The sequence below is a fragment of the Heloderma suspectum genome, chromosome 4 (assembly GCF_057233095.1).
Source record: "Heloderma suspectum isolate Gila_16-S chromosome 4, 16-S_ref, whole genome shotgun sequence".
Taxonomy (NCBI): Eukaryota; Metazoa; Chordata; class Lepidosauria; order Squamata; family Helodermatidae; genus Heloderma; species Heloderma suspectum.
Genome location: NC_139461.1, coordinates 19,951,084 through 19,967,814, shown reverse-complemented (window position 1 = coordinate 19,967,814; position 16,731 = coordinate 19,951,084). Strand labels below are relative to the sequence as shown.

Below are 16,731 nucleotides of genomic sequence, written 5' to 3'. Positions count from 1 at the left end.
ACAGGTCCCGCGCCCGGGCTCAGGCGGTGTGCGCGGCCGCCCTTTCTTCTCCCCCCCCCCCCGCCGCCGTTCACCTGCGTCCTCGCAGGAGAGAAAAGCCGCGCAGCTGCCGCAGTGGCCCGCTGCGGCGCAGCCTCGCCCGGCGCCTTTCGCTGCGGCACGAGGCCGCCGGGCGGGCGAGGGGAAATAAACTACAGCCCCCATAATGCAGAGCGCCCCGGCGAAGCCTTTAATAGGGCAGGCCCGGAGCAAGATGGCGGCCGCGGCGCGGGCAGGTGAGTGAGCCGCTGCTGCGTGGGCTGGCCCGGGGTGGGCTGCGGATTGCCGGGGAGGCGCAGCAGCTCCATGGGGAAGGGGGGGGGCGGTAAGGACGAAGGAGTTGCTGCTTTCTCGTTTCCCCCCTTGGCGTGTTGACTGGACACAGTGAACTGGGTTGCAAACGTCATTAATTATTATCATTATTACCCCCCCCCGCGCTTCTGCCATCCCTCCTTTTAGCTTAACAACAGCCCTGTAAGGTTAGGCTGAAAAGAACTGGCCAAGGTCACCCAGTGAGCGTCATGGCTGAGAGGAGATTTGAACCCAGGTCACAGCCCAAGGCGCTAGCCACTAGATCGCACTACCTCTTTCGCACCACCCCTTTTGCAGCAAGGGCCAGCACGAGGCTCCCATTTCATTCTTAAACCCTGATGTTGGCAGCACCGTATTAGCATTATATGGTTTGGTTCTGATTGTTTGCTTCTTTGTTCTCCCTACCTCTCTAGGCTGTCTAGAAAGGAGGGGGTTCAATCCTTCCCCCACCTGACGCCCTCCATACGTTTTTGACTGCAACTCCCATCAGCCCCAGCCAGCATCACCAATCGTCAGGGGTGATGTGAGTTGTCCAAAACATGTGGAGGGCACCAGGTGGAGGAAACCTGCCTCAAAGCATATGCAGAGTGCATTTTCCTCAAACACCCCTCTCCCTAACTTGAGTATGAGTACCGCCAAACCCAAGTGTCAGGTGTGTGGGCAGTGTTCATAGTTTTCATAAAGATTTGGCAGCCTTGATGCTTCTCATACACCCACAGCTGAGAAGAAGATAGAAAATCCTTTCTGATCAGCTTATAGCTGCTAATCTATTTGTCTCACACATACACACACACACACACACACACACACCTGCTTTCCTCAATTTTCTGCCTCTGTACCCAAGTTAACTATTCCATGCTTCAGGGTAGCCAAGCATTTCAAACCTTGGGGTGGAAGGGCGGGGGGGGGGGGAGAGTCTGTTATGCAAGCAAAGGAAACTGCCATCCACGTGTCTGGATTGAAGCAGTCTGGGATGAGTGGGTGGAAAATCCAGAACAGAAATCCAGCGGCCAACATATCCCTTGTTTGTGTCCCTGGTTCCTCCACTCTCCCAAATTGATTGTATTCAATATTGCCCATGTTACAACGAAAAAAGGTGGACAAAAGTATGAGCACGTGTTGATATTTTAGATGCATGTACATATCTGCAGTTGCGGGACCACTGACATTCCTGCTTGGTACATATAAACCCCTCACCTGTGCCCAGGGAGGAGGCGATCCTTCTCGCCAGCACATATAGGGAAATGATTTGGGGGGGGTGCTTTACAAAAGGGCCCCCACATTTCTGTCCAAAGGATGAACAGGGAGGGTGATATGCATCCTTTCTAAGGTTAGGGAAGATAAAATTCCTCTACATGTGTCCTTCCTGCAGGTGGTAAAGGAGAGAAATCTCAACAGCTTTTTCTGGGTGGGGTGGAGGGTGTTAACGGACCCCTCTCATACAGGTACCTGGAGTGGAAAAAGGGAAGCAAGCTGGCAGAAGAGGGAGAGTGTATATGGTATAGTGGTTAGAGCAGCTTTGGCCAGTCTGGTGCTCTCCAGATGTGTTGGACTGCAACTTCCATCATTCCCAGCCAGCATGGAATTGCAGTCCAATACATCTAAAGGGCACCGGGCTGGCAAAGGCTGGGTTAGAGTGTTGGACTGGGGAGACCTGGGTTCACCATCCTCACCCAGCCATGAAGCTCACCGGGTGACCTCAGTCCAGTCAATTAGGGCACAATCCTATGCATGTTTCAACAGAAAAAAGTCCTATAATTCCCAGCATTCCCCAGCCAGTCATGGCTGGCTGGAGCATGTTGGGAGTTGTAGGAGGGTTTTTTTTCTGTCTAAACATGCATAGGATTATGCCCTAAATCTCTCAGCCTATCCTACCTCACAGGGTTGTTGTGAGGATAACATGGGGAGGAGAGAACCATGTATGCCACCTTGAGCTCTGTGGAGGAAAGGTAAGATATGAATGCAAAATACATCTACCCCAGTGCCCAGTTTCCAACAGTAGTCGGCCAGAGATACATGCCTATGGGAAGCTCACAAGTAGGGCATGAAGGTAATAGCAGAGACATGCTACCTTTAAACATGCCATCTCCATGTAGCGATTGTGACAAAATAGCCTTGCCATCCTTAAATCTATTTGATCCCCTTCGCATCTATCAAAGGTGTCAGTGGCTTTGAAGCATTACATCTTGTGGAAGCAAATGCTGCAATTATACTTTGTATGAAAAAAAAATGACTTTGGCAGAAGATTCAGGATAGCAAAACAATCAGTTTTATTGGCGTTCTAGTACTATGAAAGACAGCAAGCAAGAGAGAGAAAGAATCCTCTCTCCACTTTCTCCACACTCGGGGCCGGTGCCAAAGGTAAGCATGATTGGGCACCTGCTGAGGGCCCACGCCCCGGCAGGGGCCCGCTGACAAGAGCCCCTGGAGTTGCTCCTCCTCTTCTCTGTCGCAACCTGTTTGTTCGCTCGCTTCTCATTCTGGCCCAGACGACGGTGGTGGTGAGAAGGAGGAGGAGCAGCGGACGCCCCTGCCTTCTTGCTCCCTGGCTCTCTGCCTGTCAAGCACGCGAGTGGTAGAGAGGAGGAGGAAGAGGAGCAAAAGCAGCTGGCAACAATAGCGGTGAAAAAGTATTTTAATTTTCGTGAACTGCCCAGAGAGCTTTGGCTATTGGGCGGTACAGAAGTGGAATAAATAAATAAAATTAAAAGGTAGACTCACCGGGAGAGGGGGCTCATTGGGGGTGCCATGGGGCCCTCAGCAACTTAGAACTTGCACTGGCCGTGCCATTCATGTCTTGCACCCTCCTCCATCTTTTCTGTAAGCGTGAAAGTCCCAACTTCTTTTGCCCCTTTCTCAAACCTTTGATTGTTACTTCTGTGCTCACCTCCATCTTTTCCAGCTCCTTTCTGAGAAGGGATGAACTCCTAAGGTGTATTGCAGCCTCCCCCAAGGTGGTGGTCCAGCATATCTGGAGGGCAGCAAATCCCATCAGCCACAGGCAGCATGGCCAGTGGTCAGAGTTGATAGACATTGTAGTCCAAAACATCTGGAGGGCACCACATTGGGAAAGGCTGGTATATCGAAAAGCTTTAATTTTAATATAAAACGTAGATAAAAAATACTGAACCATGCATATATATCTCAAACTGTACTTGTTTAATGATTTACTGTGCTCCTACCTGACACTTGCGGAGTTTGTGTGGTAGCAGAAAATGTCAATGAGCAATAACAAGCCAAGTATTGGTTGCAGCCATTCCACTAATAGTTAGGGTGTCAATTTGCGTAGCATAATAATTCCTGTCTGTAATTGCAGTTTTGCCTAATTTCAAAGGCCTCGGCTTGCAAGCGGCTGTTTCTCAAAGATGCGGCAAAACAGGACACATTTGAGAAGGAAAAACCTTTTTAACCATTGTAGCAATTCATCAAGTCCATCTGTGTGTTTAAATAAATATATATATATATATATATACACATACACACACACACACACACACACACACATACATACATTGGGGCCGCGGTGGCTTAGTGGTTAAGATGCTGAACTGCAGACCGGAAGGTCGGCAGGACAGCAGTTCGAGACCCGAGTGCTGCATGACGGAGTGAGCTCCCGTCTTCAGTCCCAGCTCCTGCCAACCTAGCAGTTCGAAAGCAAGAAATTGCAAGTAGATAAATAGGTACCGCTTCGGCAGGAAAGGTAACAGCGTTCCGTGCACCTCGGTGTTCAGTCATGCCGGCCACATGACCACGGAAGCGTCTTCGGACAGCGCTGGCTCTTCGGCTTAGAAATGGAGATGAGCACCACACCCTAGAGTCGGACACGACTGGTTGGGGACACCTTTACCTTTATATATATATATATATATATATATATATGACTTGACATTCGTATAGCTCAGTAGTGGTGGAATACAAAGTGCTTCCAAGCTCCTGGCACTTAGCAGCTATGCCAACATTTTTATTTATTTATTTATGTAAAATATTTACATACCGCTGAAAATAATTAAAAATATCTGTAAGTGGTTCACAAACTACATTATTAAAATACAATTAAAGCACATAAGAAATTGTAATAAAAACATTACAATCAATTAAAACAACACCGTAATTACAAACAAACAGGCTGGGCAGCATATTCACTCAGGGAAGGCCTGGGTAAAGAAATGGGTCTTTAATTGATATACAGAGCATGATACAGTTGGTGCCTCCTAAATAGCAGGGGTAGATCAGTCCATAAATTGGGTGCCACCACAGAAAAGGCCCTCTTCTGTGTAATAACATCTCTGTCAAATGTTATTGAGAAATTGCTAACCAAGAATAAGTCCATCGGATTACGGGCTGCTCATGCCGAGGTTAAAGGACAATATCCATGCCGAGCTTACAAAGTTGTATTACCCTGAATCAGACTATTCATCTGTCTAACTTCATATTGGGTATCCTAGTGGTGGTTCTCCAAGGGCTCAGCCAGGGATCTTTCCCGCCCTGCTTCCAGAATGCCAGTGGTCGAACCTGGGGCCTTTTGCATCTGCCCAGAAATCTACTTTCATGGCAGAAAGTAGCTCTCCAGAGGTTTTGGACTTCAACTCCTAGCATTCCTGACCATTGGCTATGCAGGCAGGAGCTTCTGGGAGTTGAAGTCCCAAACATCTGGAGATGAACATCCTCCCCACCCCTGACATTGAGCAGCCTTTCTCAACCTTAGGTCCCTAGCTTACATCAGACTGCAACTCCCATCATTCCCAGTGAGTGTAGGGGTTAATCAGTGGTTGGGGATGATGGGAGTGGTAGTCCAACATGAGCTGAGGGATTGAGGGTTGAGTAAGGCTGCTCTAGAGCATGTGCTCCAGTTCTGGGCACCTTGTCTTAAGAAGGGTGATTGCAGACAAAGTGGAATGGGGTCAGAGGAGGGCAGTGAAGATAGTCGGGGATATGGAAAGTAAGTCTCATGAGGAAAGGTTGAGGGAGTTGGGTATGTTTAGCCTGGAGATCATACCTAAAATAATGGAAGGGCTGTGCATGCAGGAGGGCAAAGTCATGTTTTCTGCTATGCTGGAGAGCAGACCTAGATTTAGGATGTAATCCTCTGTATGTTTAGACAGAAAAAGGTCCTACAACTCCCAGCATTCCCTAGACAGTCACGCTGGCTGGGGCGTGCTGGGAGTCGCAGGACCTTTTTCTGTCTAAACATACAGAGGATTGTGCCCGTAATTGGCTTATGTTACTGGAGGGTAGATTTTCATTGGATGTTAGGTGAACGGTAAGAGCCAAGTGAATGGAACCATTTACTTAAGGTAGGGTGGGCTTTCCATTGCTGGATGTCTTCAAGTAAAGCCTGCATCAAACCATGGGGTTGGACTAGTTGGCCTCTAAGGCCCCCTCCACTTCTAGGATTCTGCTACCCAGGGCCAAACTACACATTCTAGCAGCCACAAAGAGGCCATGAATAGCAGCCTCCCCATGTTAAGAACATAAGAAGAGCCCTGCTGCATCAGACCAAGGGTCCATCTAGTCCAGCATTCTGTTCACACAGTGGCCAACCAGCTGTCAACCAGGAACCCACGAACAGGACACGAGTGCAACAGCAGCCTCCCACCCACATTCCCCAGCAACTGGTGTACATAGGCTCACTGCCTCTGGTACTGGAGGTAGCACACAGCCTCAAGACTAGTAGCCACTGATAGCCTTTTCCTCCAGGAATTTGTCCAATGCCCTTTTAAAGCCATCCAGACTGGTGGCCATTGCTACATCCTGTGGTAGCGAAGTCCATGGTTTAACTATGTGCTGTGTGAAGATGTCCTTCCTTTTATCTGTCCTGAATCTCCCACCAGTCAGCTTCAAGGGATGACCCCAGGTTCTAGTATTTTGATAGAGTGAGTAAAATGTCTCCCTATCCACATTCTCCACACCATGCATAATTTTGTACACCTGTATCATGTCTCCTTTCACCCTCCCTTTTTCCAAGTTAAACAATCCCAGCTGTTGTAACCTTCTCTCATAGGGGAGATGCTCCAGCCCCTTGATAATTTTAGTTGCTTTTCTGCACTTTTTCCAGCTCTACAGTATATGTTGCTCCTCTCACGGTAACATTGAGTTTCCCTACCTGTATCATGCGTATCTTATTCTCCCCCCACCCCATTCCACAACATTGGCAGCCACTGTTGGCAGGGGGAGGGAAGGAATGGCAGGACAATGTCCTCTCTGACACATATGGAGAAGTGTGTATGTAGTTTAGCCCTGAACTATGGCCTTTCCCTGTCGTTTTTTTCATCGAAGGAACGACATCTCCAAAGTGATGCTGCTGTTTGGATATTGGTGGGACAGGCACTATTTTAGTCCAAGCAAAGATGTTCTTGCAATAAAGATGCGCACTGGAAGATTTGAAGTGAACCGCTTAATGTTAATGTTAGGTCCACATGCTGGTGCTCCTCACATGATTTTGCCCAAGCGAGGGAAACAGTTGCTGCATGCTCAACGCTGCGGGTGGCTTTGCGCTTGATAGTTTCTATGTGGGTATAAATACTCGAGCACATAATAGACAGGCACCCATCAATTGTGAAAGGCACATACATGCATAAATAGTCATTCCCTGTAAAATACACAGAAGCAAGCAGCTGATTTCTGGTTGCCCCTTCTGAGGCATAACGACTATTTATATACGCACCCCCATTCACACTTGATGAAGTGTGTGGTTATGTATTTGTGTACCAGATTTGGTCTTAAATCTGAAAACAAAGCAAAAACGATTTGTGGATCTTTACAGTATGGAGAGCTGCATTAGCGAGATACAAACAAATAGGCAAAAAGTTGTATTTGGACTTTGGCCTTATGGAGTAACCAGCCCTCTTTTCTTCCAATAATATCTACCATCGCAGTTTCAAGCATCTTTGCCCTTGATTGCTCCCAGGTCTGTGTGTGCTCTGATTCTGCAAAAGCAAAGTGTTGGGCATGGGGAAGCAGAATGTGGTATTGCATACAGGATTCAGCTTTCTGACAATCGCTGTTCATTTTTTTCAGTGTTACTAATCCTCATGGCTTCAGTGCAAAAATAAAAGGAATCATGAAAATTTGTTCAATATGCATAACATATAGAAGTTGCAGAATTCAGGGTTACTTGTCCCACAATTAGGATTGCTTGGGTGAATTTCATGGATTTGTTTAGCCCTAATTGCCCATCATTTCAACAGGTTTTGGCGCTGTTCTTAAGAATCTGGGTTTGAGAACAATGCAGTCCGGTATTTTCATGTCTTTCCCTCGGCTGCTCGCTGCTGTTTAAAAATCCATATTTTGAGGTAATTAAAATGTTTTGACAGATCTTTGATTTTTTTTTAAACCCTTGGTAATAGAATATTTGAATTTAGTGTGGGATGCAAAAGCTGGTGGGTGACAGCTGCTGAGCGAAGTCTTCAGCATGTCTAATAGTACATTTTGGAAGTGGAACAAAATTCTTTGTTTTTCTCCCTGAAAGCCTTATGACATTTTTATGTAACTGGAAAAAAATTCACATACAACATATTGACAATCTGTCGGTGCTGCTTACAATCGATTTTGTTTTGCTCTCGTTCTCTGTTAGTGCTCCTTTATTAACAGATCATGCTGATGTACAGCAAGCTGTGGTAGCCCGTGGGTGTCGATGGGGGAATGAAAATGGGAAGATGTGGGCATGCCCCTTCAGAGTCGTCTGCTGGAAAGGAGCAAAAGTGGTGGGGAGTAAGCTAAAATAGGAAAGATGATGGCGGGAGGGGGCCAAAAGAGCAGGGATAATATGAGGGTCAGTGCCAGGAGCTGGCAGTGATGGGGACATGCCAAGAGCAGGGATAATTTTAAGGTCAGTGGGATAATATCAGGGTCATAATATCTGGATAATGTCTGGGTAATATAATATCAGGGTAATAGCTGGATAATGTAATGTAATGTGTGTGAGTGTGTGTATAATATATCCAGATAATAATATCTGGTTAATAGCTGGATAATATCAGGGGCAGTGCCAGGGGCTGGCATTGATGGGGACATGCCGAGGCTCACAGTCCAGCAGAGGGCTTGCCACTGACCCCTGAGAGGTCTCTGGCTCCACTGCTCCTCCTTCCTGTCACTTCCTGTTTACCTGTCCTCTCCAAATGTGCAGGCAGTGAGAAGAACAAGGAGAGGGAAAACCAGCTTCTGTTTTGACTTGCCCTTTCCTTCTGGGCAATGAGAGAAGGCAAGTGAATGAGTAGAGTGGCCACTTGCAAAGCGCTCCCCCACCCTGAGGACATGCATCACTAAAAAAGAGGAGAAAAGAGGACACCAATTTGCACAAAATGGGCATATGCTAATTTATATGTATAGATGCAAATAATTATTATAATTTAAATAGAAATACAGTGCATCTTGCTATAGTGTGGAAGACCATGACTAGGTGACCCATGTGCCTTGCTCAGTCTGCTGTCCAGGTGCTGTTGATGGGCCACTTCAAGGCCCAGCTGTCGCTTCTGATGGTTCTTTACTGGAATTGGTCAGGACAGCCCTTCAAAGAGAGGACGCTTTTGAAGCAGAGGACAGGCCCCTTGCAGCCTTTCAAACAGAGAACTAACATCTGTAAAAGAGGACAGATGACAGCGGTATGAACAAGCAGTGGTGACAGCAGTGAGGAGGTGGTCCCACTCAGGGAGAGGGCATCCCTGAGTGGGACCTCCCAAATTCTCCTCCCAGGGCCTCCCAATTCTGAGGCCGACACTGGATGGCATATGTTAACAATGACAGCTTTCTGGCTATAATTTGTTGGACCAGGATCATTAAATTGAACTGGGCCTCAAAGTGGCATAAAACTAATACAAAGTTTGTAATGGACATATGCACTCACTGTTAATATTTCTGTCCCCTGGTTAGTATGGGTGGGAGGTTTTGAAAGCCTATTAGACCTCTGAGCTTTTGAAGGGAGAGTTGCCCTGATGATGATGATGATTAGGAAATCCCAGTTGCAAGTGAACATGTTTTGGCAGCTAGCACAAGTTTTTACTTGTTATGTCCGCTACGTAGTGGATGGTCGCTGAAGGTTTCTTCAGCAAAGTGACTACTTTTCAGATCCTTTTTGCTTTGATTCCACGATGAAATACTAAAACCAGAGTTGTGGTGGTTGTCACAGCAACAGTGTCATAACACTTGCTATTAATATTATGCACGTATTATGCACTGGGAACATGTTTTGAGGCTTGTCACGTGTTTTTTTTTTTTAAAGAAAGAACTAATGCTTTTACCCTGCCATCATTTATGAGCTACGCTATGCCAAAATATTTTTGTGAGGGAATGATATGAAGAAAACGGGGAGAACCTTCACTATCGCAAATACTCACAGAACTTGTTTGGAGCATGTGGGAAGGCGGGAGATTCGGCTCCTCTATCCAGTCAATGTGGAAGTGCAGGCTGCACCATAGATTCCAGGCAGGGCCAGGGTCAAGGATAGGCATGGTTGGGCACCTGCCCAGGGCCCACACCCTAGCAGGGGCCCACTGACAAGAGCCTCCTGGATTTCCTCTTCACCATTGCAACCTGCTTGTTCAACTGCCTCTTACTGAGGCCCAGACAATGGTGATAGTGAGAAGGAGGAAGAGAAGTAAGTGCCACTCCCTACTTGCTCACTGGCTGTGACACAAGCATAAGAACATAAGAAGAGCCCTGCTGGATCAGACCAAGAGCCCATCTAGTCCAGCATTCTGTTCACACAGTGGCCAACTACCTGATGATGGGAAACCCACATGCAGGACATGAGTGTGATAGCACGCTCCCGGTCATGTTCCCCAGCAACTAGTGTACATAGGGTCACTGCCTCTGGTACTGGAGGTAGCATATAGCCATCAGGACTAGCAGCCATTGATAGCCTTCTCCAGGAATTTGCCTAACCCCTTTTTAAAGCCACACAAATTGGTGGCCACCACTACGCCTTGAGGTAGTGAGGTAGCGAATTCCATAGTTTATGCACTGTGTGAAGAGAAAGCAGATGAGGAGCAATAGCAGCTGGTGACAATGGTGGTGCAAAGGTAGACTCACTGGGGGAGAGGGCCCTTTGATGGTGTCTCGCCGAAGAGCCTTCAAAAAGTTTGCATCTGGCAGGGCTTCGTGGGCCCTTTATCCCAGGTCAGATTCCTCAGTCTCCATTGAAGATGTTTCAAACTCTGTTCTGGGGAGTTACCAATGTAATGCTACCAGTGGTGCAGCTAAGGCTTGACTTCGGGGCCAAAGTCCAGAGCCCCAGAGCCCGTGGGGCAGGGGAGGGATGACCACCCAGAGTGCAGCACGTGCAGAAGCAATCTTTTTTTTTATTCCAAATGCAAAGGTGTTTTTGTTTTGTTTGTTTTTTAAACAATCAGGATTGGGAAAGAGTTTTGTTCTAACATTTCAGGAATACAGAAGCAGATTTAAAGCATGGGATGTTGATGGGAGGGGGTTTGGAAGGGAAATGTTGCTTGTGGGCTTCACCATTGAAGTAATGGGCATCTACATAAGACCATCAAAGTCTGGGGTCTGAAATGATGTAGCTGCACCACTGAATGCCACCAGCATAAATGCTGGGTGAAGGAGAGCAGTAATTGGTTTACATGAAACACATTTATTTATTTATTACATTTATATCCTACCTTTTTTCCTTCTTAAGGAACCCAAGGAGGCTTACACAATCCTCCTCCTCCATTTTATTCTCACAACAACAACCCTGTGAGGTGGGTTGGGCTAAGAGTCTGTGACTGGCCCAAAGTCACCCACTGAGCTTCCATGGCCGAGCGGGGACTAGAACCTGGATGTCCCAACTCCCAGTCCAACACTCTAGCCACTACACCACACTGGCACACTGACTTTTGTATCACTCAACCAATTAAGCCAATTTATTGAAACTGTTTACCAAGATTTCCACGTTCAGTGAATCATCTAGAAGTCTTCCTCTGCAGTTTGGGTGTAGGGGCCCAATGGGGCCATTCACTGATTCATGTGCTTTTGAAGGATGGTGTGAATGTAAAAGTTCTTTTGATCGAAGATCCTATATACCTTTTCACTGGGTAGGAGCACTGCTTGAGGAGCCGTTTCTTCTCTTCAAGCAGTAATTATTAACCAATTGTACATGGAAGAAAAGGTCCATCACTTCTTTGGATAGCTTTGCAAATGGGTAGTTTGTGGAAGTTTCCAGAAGATCCTGGAAATAAATAGAAGTAGCCATCATGGCCTTGGTTTTTATTTAATTAGAGCGTTTCTGCTATAACTCGCTCTTCCTAGACATCATCTCATTATTTCAGGCAATTACTTGTCATACCGATAAAAACCCTCTCTCATCTCTGAGAGAAAATTTAGTTTCTTTCATGAACAGGCTCTTTTCGTAAAGAGGCAGGAACTTGGTTCAGGCTTATCTGGCAAGCAGGCTGGCAGTGGGTAACAGGAACTCTGGAATTGATTGGAAACTTGTGAAGCATTCTTCAATGAGATCATCAATTATGACAGACAAGCTTCCCTGAAAGAAAGTTTGCCAGCTACCACCAACCTTTCCCAGCAATGCCCAGACATAGGAGAGTGTTGGGTGTGTTCAAGGATGTATGTTCATATCTCATGTCAATGTAGAATTTCTGAAAGTTAAACCAGTATTTCACTCCACAGAGGTTGACTCGGGGATGGGCAAATTCCATTGGCTCTCCCCTTTTTCCCATGTCTGTGTCCATTTTGTGCCAGTGTGCGTGTTCTATGGGGGGGGGAAGTGTAGGTTTGGAGGGGGGTTTGCATGTTTTTTAAAATGTGCTAATTTTTGTGCGCATTTTGAAATTGTGTGCATTTTTGTATGCATCGATCCATTGAGTAATATATGTTTCTATGCATTTTTGAAATTATGCATTTTTTTGTTTTTGCATGTTTCAAATGTGCATATTTAATTGGACACATTTTTCCTATTCCACAGAACACATCACAAGCCCTAAAAACAAGTATGGATTGAAATATACAGATTTCGGGCACAAAGTGTGTCAGGGTCTGCATCCATTTCCAGGTAGTTTGGATTGGGGAAATCCATTAAAAACAACAACAGAGTAGATTCCTCCCTATGTTGGATATCCCAAGTCCACTCCCACATGAGTCTCATTTGAGTTTTTCTCCATGCACTGAGGTTATACCATAGTGGACCTCCAAACAAGCTTCCCTCTGGAGTTTAGCCCTGGAAAAGATATGGGGGTTCTGAAATCTTTTTTGCACCTCTTGAGTTTGGGGCTAAATTGATTCCCCCCCCCCCCCGCTCATACATTGTTTCCATAATCCTCTGGCAGCCAACTGACATTTTTCTTGGGCTGGGTTGAGCTTCTCTCAAGAACAGCATAGGATCTTAATTTGGCAGTTCATGTCTTCTGGAAAGGCTGAGAATCCATGTGGTACTGGGAAAATTCCAAAGGGAACAAACTTGGAGCAAGGGCAGTTAGCAGTAGTTGGCCACATCTTTGTGGTAGGGTTTAATCTAGTAAGAGCCTATTTCCAGGGAGCCGACTGCGGTCAGGACCTTGGAGAGTTCCCGGAGGGAGAAGGAATTGCTCCATCAAAGGTTGGAGCCCGCCGAGCTCTTATTTGAATAGTGTACCAGGGCTGCTAACAGTGTAAGCACTACCCCTCAGCTATGGGCAAGCAGGGGTTTTCAAGGGGTAGGCCACTCTTTCGAACCTTTGGAAGCTAGATTTGTTGGATAGCATCTTCTGTCTCTGTAAACTTGGGGCTTACTGAGATGAGAGACTTAGATGTTGGAACAGTCAACTTGGACTCATCACTTTAAAGAATGTGATTTGGCTTTGGGGACTGAGCCAGGTGACAAGTCTGCTTTTTCAGGATGCACCCTGAATTGCTTTCCCTCTGACTGGGCTTTGGGTAGGCTTGAGGAGTGCAAGGTCTCTGAGGAAGGGGATGTGTGAGACATTTGCTCCATCAAGGTCCCTTTATGGATTTACCCAGCATTTCCTGGACCTCACCTGAATGCAGATGCGATTGGAAATACGTAGATTTCCAAGCTTGCGATCTTTTCTCAAAAAAGGAGCATTTGACAAAATTTGAAAAATACACAGAGAAAAATGCTACATTTCCGAAACACACATGTGCATGCTTTAGTCAGTTGCCACCAAGCATGAGCATGTTTTTAAAAATCACACACAAAAATTGTGTACATTAATGTGAACATTACAAAAAAGTGTACACATTTCGGTACAACCTTTTTTAATTGCAAGCCCATGCAGAAACAGGATGGAATGAGTTTCGCTTCAAAAAACTGTCAGTTTTGGCAAAACTGAGATTGACAGTTCAGTCCATCCCTGCCCTGAGTTAAACACCACCTAACCTCCACCTGTGCCCCAGAATCACTGGTGAAGACTGAGTTGCAAGCAACACAAAATGGGTCTATACAAATAGGAAATGTCACGCCAATTTCTAAAGCAATATGTCTGCCAAATTCATGCTATTTTAGTTCAGTTTTTCTGCGTGTTTACACATGCTGAAAAGGTTGCTCTTTTCAACTGTCTGGGCTTCTTATTTAGCTTTAGATCTAAAAGTCAAACTGATACCTTCTTAACCTGTGCATAATTGGTTTTAAGAGCTAAGAATAATCTTGCTGCCTTCTTTCTTTCCCGCTTCTTCCATGCAACCTGCCATTAGTTGCTGATTGTTAATGATAATACTTATACAGGAAAGAGCCTACCTTTCAGCTCTGAGCTTCTTTGAAAGAGCTTGCAGTGAGCAAAACATTAATTCTAAGTGTGACTTAAGCGAATTCGCATTTCAATTGTTCTCCTGCCAAAGAGCTGTGCCAGATGTGAAAACAAGAGGAGAGGGGGAAGATGGGAAGCACAGCTGATCTGCACTTCCCTAGGAGGTGACGGAGTTGGTGTTGGTACAGCACCGATTGAAGCTGACTCATTTCTCAGTGTGCAATTGAGTCGGAATTTGACGCACAGTTGCGAGAGGGGCAAAACAGGCCCCTCACCCCAAACACATTATTCTACAGGAACAGGGGGTGAGTTTAAACCCACCCCAGGAGTGTTCCTTTCTCCCCTATAATAGAATTTTATGGGAAACCCATTGTGCTAGTAAGCACTATGGATATTGTGCAAGCACTGTTTTTTTCTACCACAGAGGTAGGAAACCTCAGGCCCGGGGGCCAAACCTGATCCTCCTGAGGTTTCAGTCTGATGCCCCTTTCCTTGGCCAAGCCCCTTTTCCCTCAACCACCGTTGGTTTAGTGGTTTTCGGCTTTGAAACGACTCTCTTAGAAGGCTTAGGTACTGGCATTAAGAGCTTTAAGCTAAAATATGCTGGTATGTTTTGTATTTTTGGCTGCACCTTGTGACGTTCCTGCTCTAGGTTATTCTCCCTCCAGTTTCCACCTGTTGAAACTGAAACAAACAAACCAACCCAGGACGTCTGCCTCAGCTTTGGCCAGTTGTCCTCACTGAATCCCAAAGCTTCAGCCCTTTTACTTTGAGTCAAGGAGAAACCCAATAGGTGACCTGGTTTCATTTAACCAGTACTGGAGTAGTAACAGGAAAATAGACTTTTCTGTTTGGTAGCGTTAAGAAATCAAACCAAGACATGGAATGATATATATAACAAAGCAACTAAAATGTTGTTAAATACAAGGAGAGTTATATAGGTTATTATTTAATCATCCTATACTTATTCCTAGCCCTTCTAAACCCTTCACCTCACACCCCACTCACTAGATGTGCATTCACTGAATCTCTAAGCCCTACCCAAGCATTAAACTCCCTGTTTTCTCCATTTAAATTCCTTCAAATTATCTCGCTCACAAGCCCCTCCCACCTTTCTTTCCATTCCATTCCATTAACTCTAACTTACGTGGATAACATTTTACAATTCAAACACAAACATTTACATTATACCCCCCTTTGCTTTTGACCCTGCCCCCTTTTGCTTTTGGTTTCCACCAAAGGAATGCTGCCCCTGAGAGCTTCTTCAAAATTGAATTCAGCCTATGGGCTGAAGGAGGTTCCCCACCCCTTGTGCTAGCACAGTGTAAATAACGCTAGCGGATGGATGCCGTTGGATCTTTCCCCCGGCTTAAAAAGCTGGCCTACAAGCGCTCTGCATATACATACGATGGCCGTGCCATTAGTTTATATGTAATAGTTCTAATGTGTTTGCAGGGCCTCTTAGGAAAGATGGCAGAAAAGGAAGGAAAGTGGGAAAGAATGCATTCCAGGGGTCTATCCTTGCATAGAAAAAAATATAGGATATTTTGGTCTACTGGAATGATTTGGGTGTTTGTTTAGTATTTAACTTTACCCTTCAAATAAGTTATCCGGGTAGCTGACAATAAAATATTAAGGATGGCGCAAAATAACCAATGCATCAAAATAAGCTAAAAGCACAAATCTATATAAGCGGTATAAAAATATTGAAATCAGAGTAAAACAGATGACAAAGAGTTTTTAAAAACTGGGAAAATATTTTTTTTTTAAGGATTCTGCTTGGAGTAGTAACTCATCAGAGTAGGCACCAGATTAGCCTCTTTGGAGAGGGCTTTCCAATGCCAGAGGCCACCATGCAAAAGGCCCTTTCCCTGGTAGTCACCCACTACATCAGGTGGCAGGGGAACCTGGAGAAGAGCTTCCAATGAGGAACTCAGTGTATGACCAGGCCCATTTGGAGACAGGCAACACTTTAGGTCCCCTGGCTCCAAGCCATGAAGGGCTCTAACATTTGAGGACAGTACCTTGAATTGGGCCAAGAAATGAACTGGGAGCTAGGGTGGCCATGTGTCCTAATTTACAGAGGACAGTCCTCCATTTGAAGGGCTGTTGGAGGACAGTCTTCTAATTGATGGTGTCCTGTATTTAAAGGACTGTCCAGTTCAAGAACCATAAGAAGGGAGAGCAGGGCTGATGGTCCTTGAAGTTGCCCAACAGCAGTTAGCACCTGGACACCAGACTGAGCAAGCATCCAGGTCACCTAGTCACAGTCTTCCCCACTACGGTGAACTATATTGACAAATTATAACAAAGGACAGCATCCAACTGTGTCATTCCATTAGTACAAATGACGTTGCGCTAGTGGAAACTAGGTTCTGAACTGTGCCCAAGAGAAGCATCCAACTAAAGTTACGTTTGTGCATGTTTGTGCAACTCATTGTGCAACCAGTTGCACTTAACTCCTGAGCAGACTATTGTGCAACCTGTTGCGCATTCCGCATGTACAAGCTGTTGTGCAACCAGTTGTGGAACTGCTTGCACAAGCAGTTGCACAAGCATAATGGGCTACTACTTGCTCAGCAGAAAGATTCAGCAGAGCTCCCCTATTTGAGCTATTTGAGTTTGCGGAATGACACCATTGGATACTGCCCACTGAGTCCTGCATAGGGATGTCAGAGAAATATGCCGCGGA

The 16,731-nt window shown here is 45.8% G+C and overlaps 1 protein-coding gene across 4 annotated transcripts in view; it reads left to right on the top strand.

Moving 5' to 3' along the window:
• Positions 1-245: 245 nt before the first annotated feature.
• EFR3A (EFR3 homolog A) overlaps positions 246-16,731 on the top strand; it is a 110,953-nt gene continuing 94,467 nt past the window's right edge. For 2 of the 4 annotated variants that reach the window (XM_084848786.1, XM_084848789.1), the window contains exon 1: positions 246-275. In XM_084848786.1, the coding sequence (XP_084704912.1) occupies positions 254-275 (22 nt within the window). In that variant the 5' untranslated portion in view covers positions 246-253. Of the gene's footprint in view, positions 276-2,636; positions 2,713-7,538; positions 7,644-16,731 lie in introns of all 4 variants that reach the window. The other 2 variants (XM_084848788.1, XM_084848787.1) reach the window with 2 other exon arrangements.